Source organism: Alligator sinensis, unplaced genomic scaffold (genome assembly GCF_000455745.1).
Source record: "Alligator sinensis unplaced genomic scaffold, ASM45574v1 scaffold14_1, whole genome shotgun sequence".
NCBI classification, from domain to species: Eukaryota; Metazoa; Chordata; order Crocodylia; family Alligatoridae; genus Alligator; species Alligator sinensis.
The window spans coordinates 439,944-460,603 of record NW_005842709.1 but is presented as its reverse complement, the minus strand read 5'-3'; the positions used below and the strand labels follow the sequence as shown (position 1 = coordinate 460,603).

The 20,660-nt window shown below is 53.6% G+C and overlaps 1 protein-coding gene across 1 annotated transcript; it reads right to left on the bottom strand.

Annotated features, from left to right (window-relative positions):
* Window positions 1–699: 699 nt before the first annotated feature.
* On the bottom strand, window positions 700–20,216 carry APBB3 (amyloid beta precursor protein binding family B member 3). The gene is made up of 11 exons (XM_025216100.1): window positions 19,920–20,216; window positions 19,612–19,688; window positions 18,565–18,625; window positions 17,875–18,021; window positions 17,363–17,490; window positions 14,185–14,299; window positions 13,513–13,600; window positions 11,204–11,287; window positions 9,586–9,701; window positions 3,605–3,790; window positions 700–988 (listed from the first exon to the last, which is right to left on the bottom strand). The coding sequence occupies exons 1-11, from the start codon at window positions 20,214–20,216 to the stop codon at window positions 755–757; spliced, it is 1,533 nt and encodes a 510-aa protein (XP_025071885.1). The 3' UTR covers window positions 700–754.
* Window positions 20,217–20,660: the final 444 nt, after the last annotated feature.

Here is a 20,660-nt window from a genome sequence, read left to right as displayed (position 1 = left end):
AAAAACATTCTGACCTGCTGTGGTCTTTCCAAGTTCTTTGCAACAAAATAATTGCTCTATTTTTTTTCTGTAGTAAAAATGAGTGAAAATTAAGAACTGGAAATTTCTGGAGGTGTCTTCAGCCTAAGGAGGAGGTGCCTTGAGCCTAAAACATTGAGAAACATTGATCTAGGGCTACATAGTTGAATCCCATTATTTGGCCCTGCAGGTAGAGTTCATAGGCTAAGCACTCATTCTCTGGCAGACAGGAAACCTTGAGCTAACAACCAAGATGAGCTCCTGCTCAGAAGTGAAACCCAAGAGACAGCAGAGGTGACTGGGGTATCTGCCCCCCAAGCTACCTCATCTACCTCCAATCTCAAGTTGGGTTGTGAGGGCAGAGCTCAGCTGGCATTGGGCTTGACTGTCAAATTTGCTGCTTCAGATATTAGGAAACATTCCCTACTTGAAAACGTACATGTGCTGCATTATTGCGACTCCCCAGAGTGCCCCCACAGTGTCCCCGCTCCTCATGGGATCATCTACATAGCAAGGAACTATAGGGTTCTGCTTAGGAGATCCATAACCAGCTGGAACTCTCCCTGCAGGCCATAGACTTGTCATTTGGGCCTGTTGGGTCTTTGCTACAGTGAAAGAGCCAACAGATCTGAGTATGCTATTTACACAGGCCAGTCAAGCAGACTCCTTGCTGCTGCCTTGGTCCCTACCACCCCCGACCCCCCACACGAACCCTCCCCAGCCCACAGCTTGCAGTCTACGGGGTGTGTAGCATGGAATGCTTCTGCCGGAACACTTCCAAAAAAGAGAGGACCCCTCTTTTGCGAGTACTGGTGCCACTGCCACTTTTCTGCAGGACATGGCCTGTGGCAGAAAATGGGCACCCTGGGGAGTCAACAGATGCTGTCCTCTTCATTTTCAGCATGGAGCGTGAGGCGCCCTTTGGCCTCATCCGTGAGGTGGAGGCCACCAAACACTTCTGGTACTGCACCTGTGATGTAAACAAAGCAAGGGCTCAGAGAATTGCCCACCCTGCTTTACAAAGAGGCGGTGGCCCTTCCAGCACCTGGGAAGCCCTGGCAAGGAAAAGTGTCCTGTTGCCATCACTTCATGTGTAATCACTGCACACACCATGGCACAGGTTGCAGGTAGTTCTCCCAACTCAGAGAGAACCCAGAAGTCCTGATTCACAGTCCCACCCACCTCCACTAGCTGCAAAACTCTACTTCCTCCCAAAGCTGGGAATGAAACCCAGGAGTCCCACCTTACTCTTCTTCCTAATTTGCGCCAGTAGACCTCACACACCCATGTATTCAAATTTCTTCTGAACTTCCCACATCCTATGCATAGTTGGGCTGGAGCTCTTACTGGGAAATAGCAAGAGGAAGGCAGCTTCCAGACTCTCCCTTCCAATCTGACCTCTAAACCTAACTCTTCCAAGACCCTCTCCCATTTTCATCCCCCCAACTTGGAGTCACCCAGTCAGACTGTGCTCTAGCACAGGTCTTGCCTCTCCTCTTAGATATTTTGGTATTCCGCTCTGTTTAGAATGTTTTTCCAGGGACTGGCCTTTTTCCTAACCCTCAAGTACATTCCCCACAGTGTGGTGATGGGAATACTCAGAGCTCCTGGGAAAGGCCAGGAGTTCCAATGGAAACACAAGGAGAAGCAGAGACCTCCAGTAGTTCTGGTGGGAGACCAGGGTTTGTGATAAATCAGTAGAGCACTGAGCTTTTAAAGACAATGATCTAGTTCTTCACTAGTCATCAGTATTTTATTCCCACTAAAACCAAATTGAGTATCATTGAAATCAATGGGAATCAGACATCTAAATACTAGGGGTGCACCAATAGAGATTTTTGGGGCCAATATCAATCCAATTTCTGATACCAGCCTGGTGGCTTGAAGAGCAGTGTCCAGCTGGTAAGTCTGTTGTGGTGGAAGGGGAGGGAGAAGGGAAGGGGAGTGGGGGTGCAGATCAAGGCCCCTGTGGTGTGGGAGGGAGTAGGGTTGGGGCTGGGGCTGGGGCTGGGGCTGGGGCAGGAAGAACAGGGGGTTTCCCCCTGATTCTGTGTGGGGCGGGGAGGCTGCTGCTGCAGGCTGGGGCTAGGGCCAGCACTGTACCAGGCTCTTCCTGGCAGGGGGCTAAGCTGGGCTGCACTTGGGGTGTGTAGTGGTGGCTCTGGGAGGAGGTTATGGGGGCGGGGGGTGCTCCAGCCACTTCAAAATTTGCTCTAGCTACCCCAGGCCCCCCTCCCATCACCACCACTTGCCCTGAGCACAGCCTGGCCTAGCCCCCACCAGGAAGAGCCCCGTGCAGCCCCGGCCCCAACCTGTCCCTGCCCCATGCAGATCTGGGGACACATGCCCCCCCTGCCCCCATGCCCTCCTGGACAAGTGGCCGTAGCAGTGGTGAGACCTGCCCCCCTCCCTCCCCATGCCCTCTGGATGAGCCACAGCTCCATCTCCTTCTCTTCCCCCTTCCCCCTCCCCCCCCTCTCCCTTCCACCACAACGGACTTACCAGCTGCACATAGCTCTCCAAGCTGTCAGGCTATGCTGCTCGCTGCCTACATGCTGCGCTGCAGCTGCACACATGCACAAACCATTTATCGGCCAAATTATAATCCATATTAGGCTGACTTCCAATACAGACAATTGTCTTTATATCGGTGTCCAATCCAATATCGGACCAATGTATTGGTGCACCTCTACTAAATACCTTTCAGAATCTATGAAAAACCTCTTGGCAGCTGCCCCAAACTAAAGCCACCCAGACTAAGTCCCTCCCCTTTTCAAGTCAAGCTACACCCCCTACCTAGGGCCACAGTCTCATCAGGGAAGTGCACCAGCACCCTTGGATGACCCAGTTCTGGCTGGGTCCTAAAGCCTTTAGGTCCATCCCGTGCCCCAGTGTCTGAGAAGAGCAACATAGCAGGCTGTTCATCTCCTAAACTCCCCCCTCTCACCTCGCCATGGAAGCAGCTTTCTAATGATGAGCTCCCTCAAGGTTCTGAAAGGGAAACGCTTTCAAAAGGCAACATCTGGCCCCAAGGCTCAGGTGTGATGGTCTCCTGGCCCCAGACAGGGAGGAAGCACCAGTGTGTCTGCCCCAAAGGAGCTTCCCTGTTTCCAGCACCCTGAAAACAGGGAAGCTGGAAACAGGGAAGCTTCCCTGGTGTCCAGCCCAAAGGAGCTTCCCTGTTTCCAGCACCCTGCTGGAGACACACTGGCAGGGCCTGTGTGCTGGACACCAAGAACAGCCATTGCCATAGACTGTAATGGATAACAGGACATAGAAGCTGCTTGAATTCCCACAGCAAGGTGGACAGTTGTGGGGGCAGAAGTCCTGTTAGATTGCAAGGGCAGGACAGAGTGGGCATGGACTGGAAGATAAGCAGCCAGAAGGCCAAGGCTTGATTAAACTGCAGACAACTTTGACAGCAGTCCCAAGAAGACTGAAGGGGTTGTGGGAAGTTGCCTTGCAGCTATCCCAGCTCTGAGGTAACAGAAGGTGGTTACTAGGCCTTTCAGTCCAGAACCTTTCACCACCATGGAGGTCCTTGCACATAGATGCTTCTCAGCAAGTCAGGAGAGGGCACACTCACCATGCATGCTGCTTGCACGGCCTCGGAGATGGTGCCAGCATCTGGCTCACACCAGAAAGCCGTACACTGGAAATGCTGCTGCCCCAAATCTACAATGAGAGCAAAGGTGTGGGCATCCTTCCCAACCCCGATGAAGGTCACGTAGCGGACCTGGCATTCCCAGATGTGGGCATCTTCCTCGTCAGCCTCAAAGGAACATACAAGAGATCAGTCACTCAACTAAAGCAGGGAGAGAGGAAAAAGGACACCCCTCAACATCACTTCTCAGTGAGAACCAGGGGGCAAAAGCAGGACTCTTCCTTTTGTCCACACCCCAGGCTTTGTCCAGCCTAGTTGGAAGAGTCCCAAGCAATTGTCCATCCATGCCAGACCTTGAGAGATGTTCTGTGGCTGGGTGCATGGCCAGCCATCCCCAACCATCAGCCTGTCTTCCCTTAGGGCACAGACAGAAGTGCAGCTCCTGGGTCTAACTCATGGCATTTCACAGAAAATGCCATGAGATAAACTGATCCTCCCCACCCAACAGATGTTAGTTGTTGGGTTATAGAAACATAGAAAATTAGGGTTTGAAGGGACATCAGGAGGTCACCTAGTCCAACCCCCTGCTCACGGCAGCACTAGACCCAACTAGATCATCCCAGCCAAAGCTTTGTGTAGCCGGGTCTTGAAAACCTCCAAGGATGGAGACTCCAACACCTCTCTGGGTAACCTGTTCCAGTTTTATTACCCTTCTAGTGAGGAAATTCTTCCTAATATCTAACTTAAACTTCCCTTGCTGCAACTTGAGACCATTGCTCCTTGTTCTGTCATCTACCATCACTGAGAATAATCTAGCTCCATCCTCTTTCAACACCCCCCAGCCCCCTCAAGGTAGTTGAAGGCTGCTATTAAGTCACCTCTTAGTCTCCTCTTCTCTAAACTAAATAAGCCTAGTGACCTCAATCCTTGCTCATAAATCACGTCCCCCAGTCACTCACCATTTTTGTTGCCCTCTGCTGGACTCTCTCCAATTTATCCACATCTTTTCTATGGGGGGGGCGCAAAACTGAACACAGTACTCCAGATGTGGCCTCATCAGTGCTGAATAGAGGGGAATAATTTCCCTGACCTACTGGCAAGACACCTACCAATGCAGCCCAGTATGCCAATAGCCTTCTTGGCAACAAGGGCACAATGCTGGCTCATATTCAACTTATTGTCCATGGTTGAGAGCGTGGGAGGGAGATTGAGCTCCAATTTGGAGCTAATCCAGGGACAGAGGCTGCATCTCTGCAGCCTCTTCCCCTACTTCTGCCCCCCTCTCCCAGTTCCTGTGTTAACTCAGGATGGAAGGGGGAGAAGGCAGGAGAGGGAGGTCTGTTTTGGGGTTTCCCCAGCCACCTTGTAGTGGGGGGAGGGGGGAGGATAGACAGGAAAACAACCACTCTAAAAGAAGATGATTGGTGGATATTTATGACATAACCATATCTGGGACATACAAAAGAGAACTATAAATAGTGTATATAAACATGGAAAAAAACTCTTGACGTTGGAGGGAGAGTGACACACAGGAAAAGAAACAACTACTGAACCTCTGGTGCAGTGACAGATGTCTGGCCAGCCGAACTCACTGTATCCATAGTTGGAAGGCTCATGTAAGAATATCTATGTTGACTGCTAGGGCTTGCTTAAAAGTTGTGTTATATTTAAAGCCTTGCTTAAAATATTGGTATTGCTTGTGTGTTCAGTAAATTAGGATTTAAGACTGGAATAGTCTCACCAATCATTTCATTTCCATTCACCCCCTCCCCTTAACTACTATTTAGTACAACAATGTCTGCCTCTAGAAGGGCCTCTGGATTTGCCTGTGCCTGAGGAGCTCTGAGATGCACTGGCAGCCTGAGGTCTGTGCCCATTTTCCCCTCAGAATCGGTTCTACTGCATGCCAGAGCAACCACAAAGCCCAAGAGCTAGCAGCACTGAGCTCCTTCCAGCCTGAGCTGGGCACCAGCACCACCAGGATTGCCCAGAGGCATTCGTTTATGAGTGGCTTAGATCTGCTATGGCACTGGTGGCCTAGGTGAACAGTCCTCAACCCCACCCTACAGCCCTTTCCTTGGGCTGCTGTGGGGACCAAATGCAAAAGTCCATGGCTCTTCAGGCTCCCTTCTCTCTCCCCTTCACCTTGCATTTGTCTCTCTCACCCTGGTCTTGTGTCTTGCTTTCTCCTCTCTGTTCCCTCCTACATCCCTCCTCTCACTTTGTCTCTGCAGGGTCCCTGAAGGGGGCTGCAAAGGCAAATCATTTGGTTAAGCTAGTTGCCATAAGGAACAAGTGTAGGCCAATGGACAAATTGGAGAGAGTCCAGAGGAGGGCAACAAAAATGGTGAGGGGGCTGGGGAACATGACTTATGAGGACAGGCTGAGGGAAATGGGCTTATTTAGCCTAGAGAAGAGAAGACTGAGGGGGGATATAATAGCAGCCTTCAACTACCTGAAGAGGGATTTGAAGGAGGATGGAGTTAGACTGTGACAGAACAAGGAGCAATGGTCTCAAGTTGCAGCAAGGGAAGTTTAGGTTAGATATTAGGAAGAATTTCCTCACTAGAAGGGTAAATAAAACACTGAAACAGGTTACCCAGAGAGGTGGTGGAAGTTCCATCCTTGGAGGTTTTCAAAACCTGGCTAGACAAAGCTTTGGCTGGGATGATCTAGTTGGAGATGGTCCTGCTTTGAGCAGGGGGTTGGACTAGATGACCTGCTGAGGTCCCTTCCAAACCTAACTTTCTGTGATTCCATGATATAGAAGGAAACACACCAGGGTTGCAGAAAATATGCCACTTACTTCCTGTGGTTAGAACTGGCCTGTATGGGTGTTTGCAGTAATGTGGGTGGGACGGTGCTTCCTGCAGATCACCTGTCCTATAACCTGTCTGCCCTGTTCACCAGTCCCTAGTGCAGGGGTGAGCAAAATACGGCCCGCAGGCTGGATATGTCCTGCTCATTCCCATTCTATTGGGCCCATGGGGCCCCTAAAAAATTTAGAAAATGAATATTTATCTGCCCCAGGCTGCCTGTCAAAGATGACAGGAGCCAGCGGCAGTAGGACCCCGGGGAAACCATGGCAAGACCCTGAACAGCAAGGCCAGCCTGGCCCCCACCCCCCAGCCAGAAGTCCCTGCCTAGTAGGGGTTTCTGGCCCACTGTGCAGGAGCAGGAAATTTAGGTAAGAAGGGGTGGGGGGCAGGGACGCAGGGAAGGACCATGGGCGATAGCCCCAGTGTTCAGGGCTGGGCCAGCTCCTGCTGAGTCCTGTGGTCCAGCCATATAGCCGGGAGCGGGGAGCTGGCCCAGCTCCATATAGCCCCTGCCAGCTGGGACCCTGCACTCCTGCTGCCCTGCTCTGGCCCCCACCAGTGCAGGGCCTGGGACACCAGCATTGGCCCTGCGCTTCTGTCCAGCTGTCGCTGCCTCCCATGCACCTGCTCATTCCCAGTCCCGCCTGCCTCAGCCCCGTGGTATAGGCAGGGGCGAGTGCGCACAGCTCTGCCCCTGTGCTCACCCATTTGGGCTAAGCAGCAGTGACGCAGAACAAACTGCTGTTCAGTGCGGGAGAAAAGCGGTCCTCCACCCCCACCCCCTGCCCTTGGCCATCACTTCCTGGGGCAGCCACCCAGAGCCCATGCAGGACTGTCCTGCGTCTCTGCCATGTCACCACTGCCTCTGTGGGGCAGTGGTGGTAGCACAGAGCAGGCACACGGAGGCCTGCATGGAATCTGAGTGGCTGAACCAAGGAGCACTGGCAGCGGGAGGGGGAGGGGCTGCTTTTCTCCTGCATTGAGCAGCAGTTTGTCCTGTGCTGCTGCTGCTGCTGAGCCTGGGCCCTGCTCCGGCTCTGGGCTCGTCTGTCGGGGCTGAGTAGCAGCGGTAGCAGCAGCAGCAACTGGGCAGAAAACAGCTGTTCAGTGCGGGGGGAAATGGCCCCTCCCCCTCGCTGCCGCTGGGCAGTTTTATCTGCGTCCACAGGTGACTGGTAGGGGGAGCACGGGGCAGGGAGAGGCACATGCCCCCCCTGAGATTGGCCCCCAAAAGTGGGGCAGTTTTTTTGCCACAGTTTTCTTGCCGCATGGGCCAGCGGCATGTTGGCACTAAGCCACAGCACAGAAGCATAGGAATGGATATGGGGCTTTTGGTCCATCCCCAGGCCCGCCCCTGGGCCCGCCCACAAACTGTGCCCCCCCAGACTCAGGAGTCACCAGTCACCCCTGGCTGCATCTGCCAGGAGCCCGCGCCACGCTAGGCTGCGGTGCGGCTCCTTCACTACTGCTTGTGAGCTGCCCTGCTTTCCTCATTTCGGGCTATCGTGGCTGCTCCACATGGCCGCTACTGCCGCACTGGGCAGCACAGAGGCAGTGCTGAAGGAGCCACACTGCAGTGTAGCTCAACGTGGGCTCCGGGCAGATGCAGCTAAAACTGGCGGGAGAGGGGTGGGGCTTTCCTCCCTGCCAAGCATTAGTTTCTGCCCAGGAGTGCAGGGTCTGGGCCAACAGGGGCTGTATGGAACTGGGCTGCACTGCTCAAGCAGAGAGAAGAGGAGCCAGCTCAGCTTCATAGACCTCTGCTGACCCAGACCCTGTGCTGCCCAGCTGTTGCTGTGCTCCGCATGCCTGCTCACTGCCCCTTTCCCCTGCCTACTGCAGCCATTTCCACACTCCCCACCCCCGCTTGCCCGCCAGCAACTCCGGGACCATCTGGTTCCCAGCTGCATTGCTGGGACTGCAGAAGCAGCTGGAACACGGTGCCAGAGCAGTGGGAGGGCAGGAGGGGAGGAAGTGGAAGGAGAAAGACAGTGGTGGCAAATGGGGGGAAGTGGCAACGAGTGGGAGTATGGGCCCTGCACTGCTGCCCTGGGGTCAGGAGCAGCAAAAGTGCAGAGCCCAGGCTTGCAGGAGTGCTGGCAGGGGCTCTGCCTGCCATGTGGGGATGGGCTGTGGGCAAGTCTTCCCCCTTCATGTAAGCCACAACCTTCCCCAGCCACCCTCCTTCCACATACTCACAGCTCCCTACAAATCCACACACACCCACACCCCACACAACCACACCCTCCACACCTATCCACCCCCACAAATCCCACACAGGCACCCACACCCTCCTCCACACCCCACATAACCACAAACCTATACCCACCCTCCCACAATACACAAGAGTAAGACTTCATTTTAAGCTATTAAACTAACACCTCTATGTACACTACACAAACACATGTAAATCAGGACAAAATTATTTTTTGAAATTAAATTAATGAACGCTGTAGTACATATTTGATTTTTAGAATATAATTTGGTATTTTTCTGGTTCCAAGATGGCAAACTCTCTTGCTGAAAGGAGTACTTCTGGGAGACAAGGGGAGGGACTTCTGGTGGCAAGGTCAGGGGTTAGGGGACTTCTGATCCCAAGATGGCAACCAGGGGGTGGGGCACCTATCAAGGGGCGGGGCTACCCATGCAGCCCTTGATGACTTGTCAAAATTCGGTAAGCAGCCCTCTGCCCAAAATAATTGCCCGCCCCTGCCCTAGTGGATCCAGGTGTAGCTTCAATATGGGATAGCTACCAGAACAATTGTGCCCTTGGGCCTGGGTGGGTGATGGGTCCAGATGCCATGGCTTGGGTGACAGTGTCTGTGGAGCTCACAGCAGAGGCCCTCTGGCATGGGCAGCCTGGCAGATGTGTAACTGCAGAAGTCAAGAGGACTCAGCTCCATTACCCAGCTCAGGTCAGAGTTCCATTAGTGACCCCCTTCCATGTGCCTGAAATGGAGCTGACTTCAGCTGCCCTCCCATTCAAGAGGAGCCATCTTCAGCAGTACAGCTCCCTGCCTGCAGCACAGCCTGCATACTCAGGGCAGAAAGGTCCTTCAGGAACCCCTTGGCTGGTGTGCTGCAGTATGAGCTATGTGTGCACCATGGCTGAGCACCCAGAAGGTGAATCAGTGGGAGAGTTACCTCTGCCTGGTGCACTTTCATCACCGAGTCTGACACGCTGATAAGGGATGGGGTCCACTGCTCACGGCCATGACTGTTTGTCAGGTTCTCAATGGCCTCATTCAGCACATCCATCCCTGAGGAGACAAGGGGATGGGATGAAGCAGAAAATCTAGATCCAGCCCAGCAGGGCCAGTTTTCAGCTACTGGCCAAACTCCTCTGCAGCCACATGATCCAGCCAGCCCCACACTGCCCTGCAAGAAATGCTGGGGTAAGAGTGCCTTCCCCAACTCAGGAGAGACAAGGGGGAAAAAGGGGAGGGAGAGAAAGGGCCATAGGCAGCTTCTGTCAGAGGGGCAAAGAGAGGCCCGGGTAGTGTCAGGTACAGGCTGGCAGGATAGTTCAGACAATCCTAAAGAAAATGCAAGCCACAGGATATAGCACAGAGCGACTGTGGGAGCCAATGGGGAGACCAACTGCAGAGGCACCCTGAGAACTTGGGGTCCCTGACAGGAATCCATACAACTAGGTAAAGACACAACAGTAGTGGGGAACACGCCAGATGAGAGCAGAGCACAGTCACAATCACAGCACCAGGCCAGCCCATAGCCCTGCCTAAAGGCCTTCCCACAACAGAAGAGAGAGTGGAGATGGCAGGGACATGTAACAACCAGCCGCCCCCAAACCAGCTGTGCAGCATGGCCAGGACACATGGGTGAGACACTCCCATTCCAGGCTGGAAAAATGGCACTTCAGTTGAGGGCCATTCCAATCACTGCTGTCATAAGCATACCCCTCCCTGCCCTTCCGCTGCCCTTGCCAGTGAGTAATGCCTAAGCCAGGACATTCAGAGCCCACGCTGTTGGATCCTCAGGAAGGGGGTTTCAGAACAGCTCTGGCTTGTAAACTCCTGTTACCAGAGGGTACATTTCATTTCCTAGGGAGGATTCTAGTTCTTTCAGTGAAGGAGACAGAAGAACGCATGGATTCTTCATGCTGTGAGGAAGCTCAGCCAAGCACATCACTCAAGGCAAGGACTTGTTGCTAAGATAGTTCTCTAGACTGGGGGAGAGCTATTTCCAGGCAGCTCCCAGGCTCTTATCTGGGCATGCATCTGCCCCCTGGAGCTCGAGTGACCCCTGAGCTGCTGGGTGGGCTGGTTGGGAACAAGCATAAAAAGACATGAGGACACAGGAAATCATGTGCTTTAGTGGATTCTTGAGATAAAGTTAAGAGAGTGGTGAAGTGCCTCATCCCAGCTGGCTGGGTTGCATGGGCACTAAGTGCAGTAGCAGTGACTGGGCCATACAGGTAGATTTCTTCCTGCACCCCCTCCAGAGTAGGACTGAGATACACTGGCAGGTGGGTGCCTGAGGCTGGGAAGCCTGCAGTGCCCTGCCTGTGCCAGGTTCTCAACAGGGGAGAGACAGTAGTTCCTAGTCAAGTACTGCAGCTTGGAAAGCCCAGTCAGGGCAGATTTAATTTTGTTCCCTCTAGGTATGTTTCCCTTGATGCTTTGCAGGGGGAGCTAATTTGGCACAGCTGCCACCCATGGAGCACAAAGGAACCAAGCCCAGCTGCCCAAGCAGTATAACAGAATGACAGTGCAGCCAGAGGTTCACCATCTCAGTTACTTACCCATTGCTTTGGACACAGGTAAGCTGCCAATGTAGAGGGCATCATACTTCTGGATAGACTGCCTCACAGCGTCCAGAATATCCACTGCCAAAGACAATGAGAAAGGTGGAATAATTTCTCCAGCTTCTCAGTACATTGAACAAAGCAAAGGTCTTTGCCAAGGAGGGCACATTCAGAATCCAGCCAATGGGAAGGGGTTGGCATTACACTGCCCAGTGCCAACAGAGAACCAAGGGCTGCATGTGCTAGAGCAGGCTCTGCAGCACAGGTGCCTGGGCCCTGGGAATTTGGATTGTCTCATCTAGCAACAGACATTTTGCTTTGAGATTCACAGGAAAGTGTGAGTGGGAGGCAAGCAATTCTATTGTCACAACACCCCTCCCAAGGGGAGCCTTGGGCACTCCCCAGCCCTTGGATTGTTCCTTTGCATGTGGGTTTGTTTTCAAGATTTCACTAATAAACAACACTATTTAAAGGCACTCCAGTACAAATCATGCCTCCACGATGGTCCCACAGGCTCTCAGAGTAGCTGAGGACAGGCTGCAGCATGTGTAGGGTGGGCACTTTACTTCTGCATGTAAGTTGGGGCTCTTTGGTTCCCCTTTACAAAGCCAGGCTGCTAGGAGTCTGACTGAGCAGGCATTAGTTGAGGAGACAGGTTTACTCTAAGACAGATTTCAAGCCTCTTGTTTAAAATCAAGGCATCATCAGTTTCCAATCAGATGTCCCAGGGCTAGCAAAGAGTCCTCTATGCCCTTGAGAAGGGGTTTCTTGGCTCTCCCTAAGTTTTAGGCAGCAGTTTCTAGCACTGAAGGGTTGAGAGGTATCAGACTGTATCCTCAATCATTGGTCTAAGGCCCCCTAGCACATCCTTGGCAGGAAAGCAGGGCCACTTCCAGTTTTCCACAAGACGGAGAGTAAGAAATATTCTGGGTTGGTGTGGCAGGTCACCTTTGGTGCCTGCCACTTTAAGAGGTTTGAGCAGGCTTTGGAGCAGCCAGCAGGTGCGATGTGGCCTAATGAGGTGGTCACATGACCGTGGGAGAGATCCTGGATTGGAGAATGGGGCTGAGCAGCCTCAGTATAAACCGAGGCCCTCAGAGACGGGCTGGCAGCTGCTGCAGGGAGCCAGAGGGATAACGGTAGCAACTGGAGCTGCTGCTCCCAGAGCACCTGTTGGTCAAGGGTAGTAACTATGGGGATGGAGGAGGTCCCTGGCCCTGGGGAATTACTTAAAACTACACCCTGCTGGGGTTGGATGATGTGGTGGGGCTGCCTGTGGTGGGGTGGTCCCCAGGAAATGCCACACCAGTGCCTCCCTAGTGAAAGGTGAGGATGGGGTGCTATATAGGCTCAGTCCCCATAACCTGGTGGGTTATCCTATAGAGAGGACAGGCAAGGGGTCCAGACATGTCATCAGGCCTGAGACCCAAGGGGTGTAAGGCTGGGAGCCCCAGTGAGGGGCAGAGTAGTGGGCCCAGTAAGGGTGTGTGAGAAGGCCGTGTAAAGTAGGGTCTTCATGGGTGGGCCTGAACTTCCTGGAGGACCGTACATGGGCTGGCCTTAGAGATTGAGTGAGCTGGGTTTGGTGGGGCACAAGAAGGTGGACCCGTATGACAGAGAAAGAGCAAGTGACTCAATAACCTGACCAGAGAAACCCTCAACTGGTCAATGCTCAGGCCAGGACAAGAACGGCTGAAGGGGCAGAATGCCCATCGTGACAGATGCCCAGAGCCAGGAGCCGGGGGTTCTGACTGGCTTAGAGGTGAGGCCGGGGGCTGTGTGGCTAAAGGTCCCAGAGGGAGCCATGGCTGAGAGGGAGAAGGGCTTAGGGAGCTTGGCAACCCAGAATAAGAGCAGAGTAGACTGCCTGAGAAGGAAGGACTCAGTTGGGTCTGAATGCCAGGCGGGCACAGAAGGAGGTCCTTTGTGGGGCTGGAGTCATATAGTGATGTCATCTTTGAGGAATGGGACATGGTATAAGGGAAGGTTCAGAGCCATGTATTGTGCCCTTGGCATCAGGCCGTTAATTGGTTTGCCTCCTGCCTTATAAACTTTTCTGAGTTACATCAAAGGTGTGGCAGGAAAGGCAGGTGAGCGGACTGCCCTAGACAGGTGGGTGGGCCAACGTATGGACCACTTGCAAGATGGCCACCTGTCCCAGATGGGTTCTTCTGATTTCTAGCAGTAACAGCTGTCCAAGGCCGTGTTGGAGTGAATGCAGGTGAGGAAGTCAGACCTGGAATTGATGACAACACATGGAACGGAAGCTTGCACAGGGGAAGGGATCAGGGGAAACCACTTGGTACCTTGCAGTGGCAGGTTGTCTGGAGAGATGGGCTCCAGTGTAACAGATCGGGTAAGGCTGTTGTTGGTCACTGCCCGCTCGGCCATAAGCTATGAGAGAGAGAGAAACACCATCACAAAGGGGACTTCTGCCTGTCTTCTGCTTGGGTCCTGGGCTCTTGACAGGAGCACCCCTGCAAGACAGTAAGGAAGAGCCAGCACCAGAGGAAAAGGATACAAAACTCATCCCCTTGGGAAGGAGGGAGGAATGTACAGGTGTCCTCTCCCCTGTATAGATGTAGAGACCAAGGCACAGGTGCTGGATGGGAGGACTCTGAGGGTAATCAACAAGTCTGCAGTAGAGCATGGATTGGGATCTGGTCCCTGCTGACTCCCAGCCTTGTGCTCTACCTGCCACCCAGTGATGCCCATCAAAGCCCTTGCCATTGTCCCTGCCACTGTCTACCCAATGAAGTTGGTACCAAACGCCCCTCATTCAGATGAGAGGATTGACTGCAGTTTATTCAGAGCTTCTTTTTCTCACTTCCTCCTACAGTCCCCAAGCAGGCACTGCAGATATGCTGCTTGTGTGAGATGCCTCATCTCCAGGTTGGAAGGGAGCTCTCAGGGGAGTCTGCATGTGGGCTGAGGGAGCCAGGACATATTCAGGTCTCCTTGGGTCTTCATACATGTACCTTGGAGCACATCTCATGCAGGGCCTTGGCTATTGCCTTGGCAGGCACATTGCAGTGGAAGACGTGGCACTTCAGCATACATGTATCCTTGTCACTGGCCACAAAAGCAAAATCCCTACAAACAGAGAAGAGGCAGGTGAGGTGGAGGCAGAGGGCTCAAGGTACCATCCCTCACCTGGAAGCAGAACATGTTACCTGTCCCTGCATCCAGCATGGCAGCATGTGGAAAGAGGAATGGAGACAGCAGTTACTGCACAGATTGCTACAGGGTGGCAGTGAGCTGGGGCCTGCATCCCAACACCTCCTCCACCCTGGGAACCAGCCCCTTGAGACAGGAGAAAGGGACTAGAACAGGCACGGGCAATTATTTTGGCTGGAGGGCCACTTAATGAGTTTTGGTGAGCTATCAAGGGCCATGAGGGCAGCCCCGCCCCTTGACAGGTGCTCCACCCCCTGGTCACTATCTTGAGACCAGAAGTCATGCCCCCTAACCCCTGACCTTTGCCACTGGAAGTTCCTCCCCTTGCCCCGAGAAATACTCCTTTTGGGGGAGGAAACCGGAAACTTGGAACCATCTTGGAACCGGAAAAAAAACAAATCATATACTAAAAATAAAACATCTACTATAATGTATTTTAATTTTATTTCAAAAAATATTTTTGTCCTGATTTGTGTGTGTTTGCATAGTGTACATAGAGACAATTGCATAATAGCTCAAAATAAAATCTTACTCTTGTATATTGTGGGGGGGGGGGGGTGGGGGGGGGGGGGGTGTAGGGGAGTGTGTGGGCTGTGGTTGAGGGGTGCGTTTCTGTGTGTAGGCGTGTGTGTGGGGTTTGTGGGGTGCATGTGGGGGGATGCTTTGAGGTGCGTGGGTGTGGGCTGTGTGTGTGTGGACCCTCCAATACCTCCCCATGGCACAGAGCCCCTGCCACTGGGGGAAGCAGTAGCAGGCACAGGTCCGTGGGGTGCTCATGGCCCACAGCAGGCAGAGGCCCCCAGGAGTTGCACGTGGTGGCAGGAAGTAGGGCCAGGCTGGCCTGGCTCCATTGTGCACTGCTGTATTGCGGCTCACATGCAGCTCCCAGGACTCGGCCAGGAGCAGCAGGGAGCCCTGTGTAATGGACCCAAGCCGGTTCAGCCCAGCTCCCTGCTGCCCTGGCCAAGTCCCGGGAGCTGTGTGTGGTGGGAGGGAGCAGGGAGAGGCCACTGACTCCATTGTGCATGGCTTCCAGCTGAGACCCAGGAGCTGCATGTGAGTCACAGGGAACCCCATACAATGGAGTTAGGCTCCAGTGTGGGGCCCGCACTTCCATTGGCCCCAGCCTTGTGCTCTGCACTCCTGCCAGCCTGGCTGCTGGCCCTGAGCTCCCACCCAGCTGCAGCTTTCCCCTACCCACCCCCGCTTCCCTATCTGCTGCCCAGAGTGCTGCAGCAGGAACAGGAGGAGGAGCCACTTGGCCCCCCTGGCCTCCAGCAGTTCCCTGGGGTGGTAGCAGCAGCCCCACCCAGAAGATGGGTATGTGGGCGGGGGCCAGGGTGGGGGCTAGGGACTTCCCACAGGCAAAGGTAGGAGCGTAGTGCACTGGCCTGGCAGGAGTGGACTGGGCTCAGCCCCATGCGGAGCGCAGCAAGGGCAGCTGCGGCCCTGCCGATTTCATTTAATTGGTGGGCGCCTGCCTGCAGGCTGAATGAAATTGTCTGATGGACCAGATCCAGCTCATGGGCTGTATTTTGCCCACCCCCTGGCCTAGAACAATGGTTCTGAACCCTTTAGACTTAAGGGCCCCTCTGAAAGTGTCAGCTCTTCCCTTTCACTTGTTTCTTTTCAATGGAAAAAAAATAGAGCAATTCTTCTATTACAAAGAACTCAGAAGGCCCACAGCGGGTCAGAATGTTTTTGACTCTATTGATTCCTATTTGAGATTTCTGGGTTTACCTTGTGAATCATGTATACGTGTTTGCACCTATCAGTACACCCTTAAAAAGTTCTCATAGCACCAAAGGCTACTGTGGCACCCTGGTTGAGAATTACTGGCCTAGAATAAAGAACCAGCAATGGCTATGGGCAAAGGCTGGTTATAACAGGGTTCATCTCCAAGGGTGGCCATGAAACTCCTGGGGTCCCCCTCATCCCTTATCCACTTCACCTTCTTTGGTCAGTTGCCCTTTCATTTACCCACCACGCCTTGATGTATCTAGCATCTAGATAAAGGGAAGCTGCCCCAGGGCTTCCCAAGCCTGATCTTGCCAATTACATGGGCTCCATCCTCCCTAATATCCACTCCCATGCCTTGCAGATGATGTGCACACATGCCCTTCTTGGACTACAGGCTTCCAGCCCTAGTCCTCACCTCTCCTGGGCTATGGGCTCCCTTGCCCCCCCCCCCGGTCTTTGGTTTATCTATTCCAAGGCTCTGGCTCCACTCCGAGGCCAGGTGAGACTTGGCCAGGTGAGACCTACTTAGTACTTCCTATCTATCCCCTTGGCCTCTCTCTGGGACCCTGGCCCCACTCCTGAGTCAGTGAGACCTTTGGGCTCACTTAGCCCTGCTAACACTCACCACTCCTGGGCTCCAGACCTCTGGGCTCTCTAGCCCTGCTAACAGACTGCCCTCTCTCTGGGCTTGGGCCCTTTGGCCCCACACTTAGCCCTCTGGCCCCACTCTCTGCCCCTCTATGGGCTCTGGGCCCTCTGGCCCCATTCTGCCCTTTGCTCAGGCTCCAGCCTTACTTCAAGACAGAGCAAGGTGGGTGGACTGGAGCAGGCACCACCTCACCTGCATGTGCCCAGCCTGGTTACTCCTCAGCAGCAGCTAGAGGCAAAGGGCAGGGAGGGGGAGGTGGGCTGGGCTGGGCACTGCTTCTCCTGCCTGGGGCAGAGATCAGCCAGAGTGGGCAGGGGAGAGCTCTGCTGTGAGCATGAGTGGCTCACACATATGTGTGTGTGCATGTGTGTGTGTGTTTGGTGCCCCCCTGACCACTGCCCTGGGAAGTCACCCACATCGACTACCCCTAAGGCCGGCTCTGCAGATATAAGAGGATGGTTTCAAATGCCCTAAGAGGCTGCATTACAGGACATAGAGCAGCTGCGCCTACACTCTGAGAAGTGGGCTTCCCACAGCTGACTCCCACAGAGATAAGCTCCTGCAGCCTCCTGCTCACCTCAGCCTCTCACCTGCCATTGTTGCAGCCCACCCCCCAGACACGGATATTGATGATGGGCTGGCAGTGGATCAGGCTGTGGTCCAGAGGGTCCACCAAGCTCATTGTGTCCTTCTTCAGGATCATCACCATGTTCTGGCCCTGCAAAGAGTGAGCAGGAGCACTCAGCACTGAGGCCTCCCTTTCTTGCCTACCCTGCTCCCCCTTCCCACCTTGCTCAGATAGAAGTTGTACTAAAGGAAGCTGGGGTGGGAAGCCCTTTCCACCACCACCAAGCACCATCTGGTGCCCCCAGGATGGTCTGGTCAGGAATGGCTGGTGATCTGCAAGGCCTGCTTGTGTCCAGTGGTGCACACCTGAATGTGACCAAGAAGGATAGGTGGGGGAGTGGGGGAAGGGGCTGACAAGCAAGTGGCACCCTGTGCCCAGGGCTTTTCCATCTAGGGGCAGAGTTTCTACTGCCAACACACCCACTCTTACAAACAGAGCCACATTTCCCACAGGGACCAGACAAGAGAGACTTACCTCACCCCAGCTGCCTGCAGGGTCCAAACTCTCACATTTGCTCTGTGAAAGCTGCTGGATGCAGTTGTTCACTGCAATGCTGCTCTTGCCAGGGGCCAAGTCCTCCTCTGGGATCTCCACCCAGCCCAGGGAACGCACAGCAAAGCACTGAGAAAGGGAGACATATAAGGGAGGTCACACTCAGCAGTGACCCGGACTCCCCACCCACTCCACACAGTTTCACTAAGCCTGTCAGAGCAAAGGCCAAGTCTGGGCACAGGGCTAATAGAAACAATGTCCTCTACCTTGCCAGCTTCCCAGGGGTCTAAGCACTGTGCCTAGTGCCCCAGCTACCCCAGCTAAGAGCCCTACTCCTATGCTAATGGGAGTAGCAGAGCACATGGATGAGAATTCAGGGTCCTCAAGGCTCTCTCACATCAGGCAGGGGAGCTGGAAGACTACACTGGGCATTGATACATAGACAAGCAGGTGAAAAGGCAGTGTGAGGGGGCTGCCTTGTGCCCATGGTGTGGGCCTGTGCCTCAGAAAGTGACCTACAGCTGATGTATGGTGCCAGGCTAACTACACCAAGTGCCATAGAGCAAGTCATGGAAAACCTCTCTGTTAGACAAGCCCTAGTGAGTGGTCCCTCAGCCAGGGTGGCATGAAATTACTCTTGCATGGCCCACTCCCCCCTACTCCCAACAGTACCTTAGAGCCTGGCTCCATACTGCTGCTGTGAAACTCCTCCCTGTGCCAGGCCAGTGAGGTTCTGCAATGGAAAACAAAGGCTCAGCCACTGCAGTGAATAAGGCACAAGGTGGCTCCTGGCAGGTTCTGGGGGAAGCTCCAGAGGCTGAGGGTTTCTGCTTCTTCCCAGGGCAAGGAGGGCATGGGCAACACAGAACAATACATCTGCCCCTATGTAGGGCCAGCCTTGGCTTGCTAGTGCTCAGTGAGGTTGGATTTCTTGGGAAGGACCCAGCTCCACTAGGAACTGGACTAAGATCCAGCTCCTTCCCCACCAGCCAGCCGAGAGCCACTCACTTCCAGTTGGGCCATCTCATCCTAGGAGAACCAGTCCAGGTCCCCTGGTGGTTGGACCAATTCCAGACTGAATAAGGCATGTGTTGTGACCAGTTGTTCTGATAGCTGAGCAGCACCAGTAAGCAGGGCTCTGAGACCCCTAGCTATAGCCCTGCTCTCAGAATGGGAGTCAGCTACAAGCATGTCCTGCTGCTGGCTTGCTCAGATCCAAAGATCTACCTGCAGCACACAGTTCCAACTTCCTTCCCTGATGCAGAAGCCCTGGGAATCACTGTCTTAGATCCAGGGAGCATCCTCTGGCCCCCATCCAGAAATCAAGGTAAGTTCTCTGTCTGCCTAGCAAGAAACAAGGACAAACACTCTGCTATCTATCCCCTTATGCCTGGGATCAGGGAAAGCCATTCTGCTCTCATCCAAAAATCAAGGCCAGTTGTCTGCCCAGCCCTGTGTCCTGGTTCATGCAGCACCGCACAGATGCTGAGGCAAGTAACTCCCCCCGCCACCTCAAGCCAGCTATGCAACACAGCATGGACACCTCTGAGTCATATGCTCCCAGTCCAGCCTGGCAAAGGTCCCCTTTAGCTACACCCATTATAGTCATCACTGCCATGAGCACACATGAAAGGTCTCTTAGACCACCCCAGATAATGGAATGCAGGTTACTTAACTGGACTAGGTTACTTAGCAAAGGAACCATGAGGTCAGGCCTACCTTCTGGGCAATGATGCCATTGGACTGGGAATGGGCATCTCCTTAGACAAGTGCTTTACTGTGGCTGCCTGGAGATCCTGAGCAGAAAGAGAAGTGAAGAGATTCATGAGAATGGCATCAGTAGCTACACAGAACTTGTTTTTCCATGAAATCCAAGTGGTAGCTTTAGGGCCCCAGACAAAGCTCCTGATAAGCCCTTGCTATCAGGTCTGCCAAGGCAGAAGGGAGCTGAGGGGTCTAATTTCATTTATTTAGCATGGAATGGCCAGTGTTAAGATATAAGTTGATGCCCTCTGGGGATTCCATACCATTTCCTGTAATGTAGCATCGCCACCAGGCCCCAGGCTTCCTCCCAGACCAGAGTTGCACGATGGATGTTGCCACTGTGTGGTGCCCGTGGGCACATGCCAATAGTAAGTGCCAGAGGAGTCGCGAATTTTCCTCCATCCTGGGGGAAGATCAGGATCTGTCTCCAGGTTCTGGTCACTCCACAGGTTATCTAGAAACACAGAAACCATCAGGCTGTGGGGTCCAGGGCTTGAAGAGCAGCTTTCATCCGAAAGGATCCCAGTGCTCTTTACAGATGGCACTACCCCTTCACCCATTACAGAAATGTAGCCAGCTGTGGGGTGTGATGCAATGTCTCTTTGTCACCACCCCAATATAATGATTTAGGCCAGAAAAGAAAGGACACTTCAGCCAATTCACCTAAGAACTGAGAAGCTTCCAGAATGCAGGTCTGGCCAGGACACCAAAGCAAACACCCCAGTTCCTGGAATACTGGATGACACAAGTAATCAGGATTTTGATTGTATCTCTGGCAACACAGCATTCCCTGGGAATACCTTGTGGTAGTTCAGGATATTCCCAGGACAGGAAATGATAGTTCAGTCCTACTGAAGGATACCATAGATTCATAGATTCATAGATGTTAGGGTCGGAAGGGACCTGAATAGATCATCGAGTCCGACCCCCTGCATAGGCAGGAAAGAGTTCTGGGTTCAGATGACCCCAGCCAGATGCCTATCTAACCTCCTCTTGAAGATCCC

Excerpts from the sequence above, each read along its gene's own strand:
- APBB3 (XM_025216100.1), bottom strand. The coding sequence starts at position 20,216 with ATGGGTGAAGGGGTAGTGCCATCTGTAAAGAGCACTGGGATCCTTTCG. Across the intron at positions 19,689-19,919 it reads ATGCTACATTACAGGAAATG|GATCTCCAGGCAGCCACAGT; the intron begins GTATGGAATCCC and ends CTTTCTGCTCAG. Across the intron at positions 989-3,604 it reads CCGTGCAAGCAGCATGCATG|GTGCAGTACCAGAAGTGTTT; the intron begins GTGAGTGTGCCC and ends TTTACATCACAG.